At 44.3% G+C, this 10,616-nt stretch overlaps 1 protein-coding gene across 2 annotated transcripts; it reads left to right on the forward strand.

The window, feature by feature from the left end:
- LOC133508304 (eukaryotic translation initiation factor 4E-1A-like) lies at nt 1–3,734 on the forward strand. 2 transcript variants are annotated; one of them, XM_061834136.1, is made up of 7 exons: nt 1–120; nt 1,181–1,287; nt 1,363–1,458; nt 1,549–1,612; nt 3,139–3,252; nt 3,332–3,471; nt 3,544–3,734. In XM_061834136.1, exons 1-7 carry the CDS (start codon nt 1–3, stop codon nt 3,656–3,658), a joined length of 756 nt encoding a protein of 251 aa, XP_061690120.1. In that variant the 3' UTR covers nt 3,659–3,734. The 2 variants fall into 2 exon arrangements, with proteins under 2 accessions (XP_061690120.1, XP_061690119.1); XM_061834135.1 differs by having other exon boundaries at nt 3,139–3,251; nt 3,328–3,471.
- Nucleotides 3,735–10,616: the final 6,882 nt, after the last annotated feature.

The raw sequence follows: 10,616 nt of genomic DNA on the forward strand, positions 1-10,616 counted from the left end.
ATGGCCACGTTGCGCATGCGCAATAAAGCCCCGCAGCTGGTCCAATCAATTTATTTAACAGAAGGGGGGAAAAAAAAGAAGTACCAAAGGCAGGGTTACAAGATGGCGACCGCCTGCATGGTGAGTGTTGCGAGGAACGTTGCTGTAAAGACGCGTCTCCGTCGCTCACAGCTTTCTCTGTGTCCGACGGACAAAGACGCGTTTATTGAAAATTTAGACGCCGAACGAGCCAGGCCGCTCACGTGATCCCAAATGGTATTAAATGGCAGATATTCCGCTCGCTTGCTTGGCTGCTGAGCTAGTAACAGCCTCTGTCCAGGGTGCTGCGACAAAAAAAAAAAAAAAAAATCCAAGAAGAACTGTCTTTTATCGCGTTTATATGATGTCACATAACTGATATGATTGGTGAGGAACAAGCACGTGTGATTTCAATTAACGCGGAGCGTCACCGATAAGAGTTTCATGCTTGGTACGTGGTTTCTCAAAGCTTTTCCCTTTTTTCTGTGGAACCAAAGTCTGCGTGAATTCGCAAAACTAATTTCCTACTTTTCGACGATTTCACAGCGAAGAAAATAAAATTAAAACTGTTTATTTTTTTTGGATTGATTCTCTGATTTGTCACGCAACTAACAAAAGTCTCATTCACTGCCCGCCTTCCTCGTTAACATGGATGTTAACTAATATAGTCTTAATTTAATGCAGTGATATCATAACGTTATTATTCAATGGATAGGTTTCCAATTACACCATCTTTTGTGTCACCACGACCTTTAGACCAATCGGATAAATTAACATAGAAAAAAAACTAAACGCTTCACCTGTCACCCGTGTTCTTTGATGACACACAAGATGGCGTAATTGGAAACTTATCCATTTGCTTATTTCCACATTCGGCACAAAATTATCGTTGGAAAATGAATTTCCCAAAATAGCTAATAATTTGCATCTCACCTCACGCTGCAGTACTCGATGCAGGGATTAATTTGGGTGATGTATTTTCCATCTATCTATCTATCTATCTATCTATATAGGACCTATTAGCGGTCCTGTTATTGTATCTGATGGAATTTAGACTCAAACAAATCAGCTAGCGCCAAATATACAAATACATATGACCTCTGGAGTATTTCCATCTGATTTTCATTTTATTTTCCAATGTTTGTGGTTTCCTGTTCTGCAGGCGATACCCTCCATCACCCCAAAGTCTGAGAAGGAAGAGAGCAAGAAAAGTGTTCAAGGTTTGGTCGGGAATCCAGAACTGTACATCAAGCATCCGTTGCAGAACAGGTGGGGAGACACAGAGTTGGGTTCGAATAAGGTCATTTGATGTGCGTTTTGAACGCGTGGTGCGTGTGTGTGCAGGTGGGCCCTTTGGTTTTTCAAGAACGACAAGAGCAAGTCATGGCAAGCCAATCTCCGCCTCATCTCAAAGTTTGACACGGTGGAAGACTTCTGGGGGTAAGTATTACCAAGTTGATGTGAAGAGCAAACTGTTAGCGTTATTTATGTAATATTTGTCCCACCCCCACCCATCTCCCCCAATTCCAGGTTGTATAATCATATCCAGCTGTCCAGTAACTTGATGTCTGGCTGTGACTATTCACTCTTTAAGGTAAGAATACGTAGCATGCTGGCCCACTTCAAATACATAACTGGTACTTGTTTTGGTGGCGGTATCTCGTCACTTCTGTCCTCAACCAATTTTGTGATTTCGCAGACTCCACAGTCTCCACTTGGCTGGAGCGCTCCCATTTTTTTACTCCCGTATAATTGATCATACTTTCTTCAGCTTACATTTTTCTGACTTATTGATGCGAGTACTGTAATTTGCTAGCGTTAGCGCACCTGGTTATAAGCCTCGGTACACAAAAAATTTAACAGGGGTTACCAACCCGGTGCCCGCGGGCAAACGGTAGCCGCGAGGACCAGAAAAGGTGCCCGCGAGGTATGTTCTACAAATACCATAGGCCACAAATTACTATTATTTGCGCTTTAAATTCTGATTCTGACCTGCTTATGTGAATTAAAATTTAAAATACCTGTAATGTCATTTACTACAATAAATACAAAAAAAAACCCAATTCTATGTACATGTAATGAACTGAGTCTGAAATTTGCAGCAAACGGGTCACGTAGCCCTTCATACGATTGGTGCTCACGAAGTAGCCCTCAGCCTCAAAAGAGTTGCTGAGCCCTGGTTTAACGCTAGCGCCGTGCTCACACTAGCTAGCTAGCGCCGCGCTAGCATTAAACGCTTTCTGTGTACCGAGGCTTATAACCAGGTGCACTCTGTAGGCCGGGAATTACGGTAAGTGCTACTGGACCTTAGCCCTGGTTCATGTGGTGTTGGACTCCACAGTCTCCATTTTGCTGCAGTGGGCCCATTTTCTTGGTCTTCATTGTGGTTCTCTTACTTTGACTCAAATCCGCTGCCTTTTTTTTTTTTTTTTGGCTTAACTGTTTGCTGAAGTTGAGCTCTTAATGCTTTTGTTATATTGCAGGCATTTTAATTTATCCCCCCTCCCCCAAATGTACACGCATCCTTATTGACAGAAAAAATGGAATAGAATTTTTTTTTTCCATCCATTTTCTTTGCCGCTTATCCTCATGAGGGTCGCGGGGAGTGCTGGAGCCTATCCTCCAGCCGTCAACGGGCAGGAGGCGGGGTACACCCTGGACTGGTTGCCAGTCCATCGCAGGGCACACCGAGACAGACAACAGTCACAATCACACCTACGGGCAATTTAGAGTGTCCACTTAATGTTGCACGTTTTGGGATGCAGGAGGAAACCGAAGTGCACGGAGAAAACCCACGCAGGCGCGGGGATAACATGCAAACTCCGCACAGGCGGGGCCGGGATCGTACCCGGGTCCTCAGAACTGTGAGGCGAACGCTTTACCAGCTAATTCCCACCGTGTGAAATTTTTCCAGATGTATTAAAGAAAAATTGTACTCATTCTTTCAACTGTATTCTACCTCCACTCGACTGCAGCTGACCCATTGTTATACTCTTGACCTTTGTTAGTCAATTTTTTGTTGACGCCATTGCTCGGTTTTTAGAACCAGATGCTGCCGTGTTACACTCCTTAAGGTCCACTTTACTACAGCGTGCCTACAAGTGTTCCTTTCATCAACAGGATGGGATTGAGCCCATGTGGGAGGACAGACGCAACCGGCGAGGAGGCCGCTGGCTCATCACGCTGTCCAAGCAGCAGCGCAAGGCCGACCTGGACCGGTTCTGGTTGGAGACGGTATGTTTTTCCTGTTTTGGCACGTGCCCGCCGTGTCCTCTCGCGCCGCTCCTCATGCGAGGACGTCCCTGTGCTGCAGCTCCTTTGTCTCGTGGGGGAAGCGTTTGACGACCACAGCGACGACGTATGCGGCGCCGTCATCAATGTACGAGCCAAGGGGGACAAGATTGCTATCTGGACCACAGACTACGAAAACAAAGAGGCCATCACGCACATAGGGTCAGCACAGGAAGGCTGTTTTTCCCTCTTTTTTTTCATCTCGTGTCTGATTACTGTTTTTCTCTTTATTAGGCGCGTCTACAAAGAGCGGCTCGGCGTCCCTTCCAAAGTGGTCATCGGCTACCAGTCACACGCCGACACCGCCACAAAGAGCGGATCTACCACCAAAAACAAATTTGTCGCCTGATTTCAACGTTTGATTTGTCTGGCCACCTTTTTTTTTTTTTCTATCACTGTTGACTAACAAGATTGTGGACACCCGATTACTTTGTGTCATGTATTTAAGTTACTGGACTTAGAATACAGTGAACTGGCCACATTTGGCATTTTTTTTTTTTTTTTTTTGGGGGGGGGGGGTCTTTTTGTTAGCTCCCAGCAAACCCTTCTCGTTTAGTCGCTTGTACAAAGTGTGAATAGTTAAAAAAAAATATTTTTGAAGAAACTAAGAACGTGTGTTTTGCGGGATATTTAAGTTCTTTCATGACGAGAGAGAAATCGAGCTTATTCATGCTCTTTGTTACCTCAGATGTGCAGATTTTAATTGAGGGCTAGCGTTGAGGAAGCCAAGGTAATGAGGCTTTTTTTTTTTTTTTTTTTTTTTTTGCACGTTCTGCCTTTTGTGTTTTGGTTCAGGTCAACTTCCTGTAATTTCTATTTCAGATTTAGGTGGCTATTAGTGCTGCTACTGGTGTCCCGGAACAGATAATGTGCACACCAGAGATTCAAAATAAAAGCAAAAAGTGGAGTGTTCTTTTCAACAAGCCTGTAAGTAGTCATAATATTGTAATGACGAAAAAAATACATATCTTACTTGGTTGTGCATAATGTTGTGGCCTTCACTTGTTGTTTAAACTCCTGTTACAATTATCAGTAACTGCAGTAATCTTCTGGGGTCAGTATGACCAGAGGCACGATTTAATTATCCAAGAGGTTCTGAAGTGGATTTAAAAATAAAAAAATGGAATAAACATTGATTAAACCCAATTGCAAACCTTTGTACTGAGCTATTTTCGTTGTATATGTTCATTTAGATTAATTGAGCCAAGGAGAAGTCTCAATTCGAAGGGGAATTATGACCTACAACATAATTGGTGTAAATGAGGTCAGTTTGACACTTCAATGCTAAGGATGTATTAATGAACATTTTTGGGAGTAAACCTTTTATTTTCTCCTGTATGCATATCTGTGTATTTGGGTACAAGTTGACCAGAGGGTCTTTTACCTGAATTGAATTTCAAGTCGCTAACACAGTAACCTGAAGCCAGACCTGTGAAATATGATATATATCATGGATAAATGGGCACAATGATGGAAATCCTGTCATACAATGTTACTACGTGAAGATGACAGTTTTGTGTATTGCCAATGTGTATATATATATATATATATATATATTTTTTTTTTTTTTGGAGATGAAATTTTCAGCTGGACGTAACTTAATGTAAAGTGCCCCCCCATCATAACATTTAAAAACAACTGCATTAGTCAATATCTGAGTAATCGGCATCTTCGTACTCCTTTTACGTGATCCTGTTAATGTTCACATTTGGAATTTAGTCTCACCTTCAGAACAAGCTGACAAACTTGTTTGTAAAACTCAAATATGTGAAACCAATTATTAGCAGATTTATTGGAAAAATTGTCGGCATACTTAGCACTATTGAATTCATTGAAGTGGTTATACGGCACGGTATTTTTAATCTTGTATTTTTTATTGTATTGTGTGATATAAAATATACATTTGTAAGTAAATGGAAACAAAGATTACAGAAAATGGTCATTCATTTCATGTAATCTTCAAGGAAGAAAATACTATATTAGGATATAAAATTGTGTACATTTTTGTCCGCATTGCACATTGTTAGTTGAAGCATAAAGGGGCATATATTTGACAATTTTTAAACTGCTGTCCATGAACTAATTTCTAATTACAAAAATTAATTTGCAAAAGAAAACGTGCTTATCCTTGAGCCCTCACATTATGTTGGAAGTCAAATTGGGCTGTGTGAAAAGTCTGGGGGGGATATAAATGAAAAATTAAATGCATAGAAAAATGTACTTTTTTTATTTCTTGGGTTTTTTTTTTTTCATTTTTTGAATGTATTCATTTTTTAAATATTTTGACCTTCCACAAGTGACAATGGGCTAGAAATGTGGAGACATTAAGCACCCAAAATTAAAAAAAAAAATCTTTTTCAATATTGATTCGATATTTTGTTGAATGAGCTATCTAATTCTACTATCAAATGTTTTTTGTATATCAAAGAAAGTCATTTCATGGGGGTTTATTGCTCAATAAAAATTTACTGCAGACAAATGTTCTGGCAACGCTACTTTCACTTGCAGTTCCTTCAATACTAGTAGCCTCCCACTCGGTGGCACTGTAGTTCCATTTATTAGCCCCTCGACCTCCGAGTCAGACCCACGTCTAAGTGTTGGAAATTGGGATTCCACTGAGCTCTCGGTTGCACGCTGGCAAACGAGTTATCTGTAAATAGCAGCTGGGCATCTTATTTATTTATAGGGCGCCCTGTCCCTACCCTTCCACCAACGCTCCCCTCCGACCAACAATAAAAAATCTGCATTACAAGTTGACCCGCCCCTCCCCCGCTGTCTCGGTCTAACGTGGTCCTCGGCAGCTCCTGTGCTTCACGCCAAAAGGGAGGGGAGGGAGTCAAGCTCCGAGGCCTCCCTATCTGTTTGTGTGCACTAGTGCGCCCTTTTTTAAGTCCTGAGACATGACACCGAAGCAGGGAGTTGGCCCTACGTGTCTTGTGTGTTCACCCCGCCTTCCCCCTTCAGAAATGTCGGCGAATTACAGCCCGAGAGGGGCTCAGCGGGTGGGTGAGTTCACTGGATGGATGCTGACGGTGTCCTGCAGCCGCTAATAATGTTGTGACGGCTCCATCCGAGACGCCGGAATCCTCTCGGTTTGCCAAGTCCTGTTCTGGACACGTCGCGTGACGCCACGCGTGCACAAGTGTGACTCTGGAGATTACGCCGCGGTGGCGTTTACATATGGAACGCATCCACTCTGGCTTGGCTGCAAACAGGGAGCAGGTTGGAGAGAGCCAATGTCGACACAGCATAAAAGTTGTTGATTTTGATGGATACCAACAATTTGATATCCAAATATTGTCGGTAGCGGCAATAGTGGGCCCGTTGCAGGCAATTTGATTAAAATACTGATACCAACGCATTGGAAATGGTGGCGATCCATACCGGCGTAATGAGAGTGAAACTTAGATTTAGCAATTTCCATGATGGAGGCATATTAAAAAATAAAAATCATCAGTATTTTCTGAACTGGCCCTGGAGAAGGGAGGTTGATCCAAATGTTAATCATCTGAAGATTGATATCGATTGATACTTGGACAGTTCCAAAATTCATCCACGTTCATTGTTCAGAAGTGTGGAGGGCACGTCTGAACCCGTGGTACCGAGCTATGTTCCTAATTCGAGCGGCGCCTCGTTGCCCGGCAGACTTGGTGGAAGAAAACTCGGCTCTTCAAACGGGAGCGTCTGGACTGTTGCAGCAATTTCGTTGGAACTCTATCAAAAATACATAAAACAGTAGAACCTCAAAAGTAGAACACCCTTAGTGGAAATCATCATCATCCTTTGGTACAAATCAGAATTGGACCGATACCAGTGACAGTCATGTTCAGTCACACACAAACTTGGACCTACACCTCTCCCGCACTACCAGCTGGTCGCCGTCCAGAGACCAAGGCCTCTGGCCCTCGTCTTCACCCGCCGCCAAGACCCGAGACTCTGCCAATGGTTGGCCGCAGCTGCCCAAGTGCTCTATTTATAACCGCCACGTGTCACACGCGTCAGGACGTGCTGAAGAAGTGCTGAATTCCCAAGCTCCCAATAAAACCGTTTATTACCACGGGGATGAGATGCTTCCTGTCAAGACGGTCCTTTTGTCTTAAAAGTAGACTTTTTTTTTTTTTTTTTAATGACTAAACTATATTTGCAGCCCAAATAGTTGAGAGGCTGGCAGGTAAAGATGGGCTCTTAATGAATCCAAGCTCACAAGACGACGTCACTCGAAGCGAGCACGCAAGCTCTCTATGCTAATTTATTTAGTAGTTAATTAAGTGGTGGAGCCAGCGTGCCGAGTCATGCCTCCAGTCCATCATCGACATACAGCTGCTTTTGTCATGGTGGGGGAGGGCGAGCTTGTAGTTAATTATCAATCTTGTTAACGAATAGATAAGCTTGTAACAAGTCTCTCCAACCGATCCGGAAATCTACTGGTCGAGTGGTGACTGTAACTCGGAGAAGAGATTGTATTTACTGTATCTTGTACCAGCGAGGAGACAGCAGTCAGCGACCCCGGCGTTGTTCATGCTAAATGCAAAGATAAGGCTGCAACAGGGCTCTCCGGTGGATCCAGAAGGCTGCGACCGCACGAGTGCTGACTCGAGCTAGAAGAGATTGCTTAGTGTACTCTATGTTGAACCAGCTAGGAGACACCACTCTGTCCCCAGCGCTGTCAAGAGTTGAGTGGAAAATTGTAGTTATCAATTCTAATGCAAATATAAGGCTTCATCAAGGCTCTCTGGCTGGTCTGGAATGCTGATGCACAAGCGGTGACTACTACTAGGAGAAAAGATTGTATTTACTGCCTAGTTTAGTCGAGTCACGGAGAGGGGTGCGGGGGAAACTTGGCCAGAATACTGCCGCACAGGTGTTGACGAGAACAAGGGGAATAGATTGCATTTAGGGTATGTTGTTGTGATAGCCAGCGCGACAGTTTTGCTGCGTCGACGTAGACAATCGCGCAAAAGCGTTATAGCCGTAGGAAAGCGGCCGCCTCGGTCGGTCGCCGCCATAGATCTTCTGCCGTGAGCGTAGTAGGGCGCGCCGGGCAGTTGAACAGGTGCTGCGTGTCGCGTGGCCCGGTGCCACAGTCCGGGCAGATGTCGGCAACTTTGCCGTCGAGGCAGTGTTTGTAGCTGTTCAGCAGGCCAGTTGGGTGAGGATGGAGCGTGGTTCCCGAGGCAAAGACCGTTCGGGAATTGGAGGCGGGTAGCCCCCAAGGACCATGTTAGCCTTGTAGGCCAGCCTGGTGTTGGTGACGGCCCATGTGCGTAGTTCAGTAAGTCCGCGCTTGTATTGTTGGTGGTCTAGCCATCCGTTGGTGCCGGCGAACTGGTCTATGTCCGTTTACTAACGAGAGACGACGTAGATTTTGAGACGCTGTGGTCGGACGCGACGGACCAGGTCGCTGTTTGGATTTGACGAATGTGCTTGTCAGCGTGCGGTCAAAGACTCGTCAACCCCTTCCGGCACAGTTACGCTGCGTCGGCGTCGACAATCGTGCGGCTACCGTTTTTTGGCCGGCGTAGCGGCCTAGTCCGGCTGGCCTGGATTTCGGGTATCATTTAGTATCTTGGAGACTACTGTCTGCAACCCCAGGATTGCCACGAGGACGGGATTCAGTGAAATTAGTTTGGAATGCTGATGCACGAGTGCTGACTAGAACCGGAAGAAGAGATAACACTTTATTAAAGAGAGCGACGGCTAATTCCAACTTTACGGCAACAAAAAATGAGGCCGTATAAAACAGCTTGAAAAGAGAAGAAAACAAACATCCCCTTGCAGTTTATCATACGCACAGAATAAATATTCTCAGCTTCCCTACCTGCTGCCGGCTACTCGGACTGGTGGAACAGCGGAACATGGGCGACTACCCGCAAAAAAAGCGTCCGTTCCCATTCATTAATGTGACTACACGTGTTTTGTGTGGGCCTGCAAATCAGGAACATCCTGCGGGGGTGGTGGCTTCGTTAAGCGAGCGCTCCCTCTCCTCAACATCTACTTCCCCCCAAAGGTTTGGGTAACATCCAACTCTGTGCCTGCGTCAAAAGATAATTAAAAAGAAATCTTTTTAGTGACCCAGTTATGAATTAAAATCTCTCGTATTGTATACTGGTAGAAGGTGTTGCATTTATGTCACGTGATACTTTGAGCCCAGTTTTACCTGAAGTCCAAAGTCCATTTTTCTGGAAACTCTTATGAACAGGGATCAGTGAGCTCGTTATTTCAGAATTTCAGGTGGCACCTTGGTCAATGTGGTTAGCGCGTCTGGCATTCTAAAGGATCCGGGTTTGAATTTAGGTTTGACTCCCTCAATTCAAAAACATGTATTGTAGTTTCTACCGAAAGATCACAAGCGTTATGGAAATTGGATGGGGAGATGTTTAGGGCACCGCGGATATTGCATCTGGTTCTCCGTCAACACAATATTATTGACATATTCTGGAAATTGTTTTGAACTGGTTGGATGAATTTCAGACGCTAGCCACCAAGCTAGCAAAGGCATTTATCAATACTAACTGAGCTCTGAAACAACATATCATTTTTTGTGTATAATGTGCGTAGTTTTCCTCCTAAAAACTCAAGTCAATAGTGTGTATTATACATGGGTATAGTATAAGTTAGAAAATTCTTTCAATGAGTAAATATGTGAGATTCTTTTGTGGGTCTCGTCATGAGAGTCACAGCTCTAAAAATGTGAAGTTGCTGAGTCAAACTGGCTTTTGGGGTCGACATTTTCAAATGGCAAAGGACTGACTTGCTGTTCCTGATGTCGGTCAGAGGTTCGTGTGATCCTGAAGAATTTTCCACACCGGTAAACTATTCACAAACGCCAGTAATCCGAGTCGCGGGTGTTTACGGAGCATGAGCGTCATCCGCTTTTGCGTGGGCATATCGATCGGCGGGGCAAACTAATCCTCGAGCGTGACAATGGTTAGCGAGATTAAGGGGGGTCGGGCAACAGTCGCCCCTTTTAGGTGGGTAATGGGCAAAAAAAAAAAAGCGTGTTAATTGCCCTTGACTGTTGAAAGTAAATTAATTATTGATCGCTCTCCCGACTCCTCTTCTGTACTTACATAGCCTTACAAATCCTTTTTTATCTCCGGCTCAGTGCGAGAACATTTCCTCGTTTCCCCGTCATTATGCAGGCCGGCGTGTGCAAAGGACCACGAGCCAAAGTCCCCGAGTGACCTCGCCCTCTTTTATGGATACACCTAATTTTTACTCAATTTAATACAAAAACTTTTTTTTTAACATTCTCTACCTTCAAATATCGCGTCACGTTCTTGCCTCCCGCGCATTCTTCACACGTA

Source organism: Syngnathoides biaculeatus, chromosome 11, assembly GCF_019802595.1.
Source record: "Syngnathoides biaculeatus isolate LvHL_M chromosome 11, ASM1980259v1, whole genome shotgun sequence".
Lineage (NCBI taxonomy): Eukaryota > Metazoa > Chordata > Actinopteri > Syngnathiformes > Syngnathidae > Syngnathoides > Syngnathoides biaculeatus.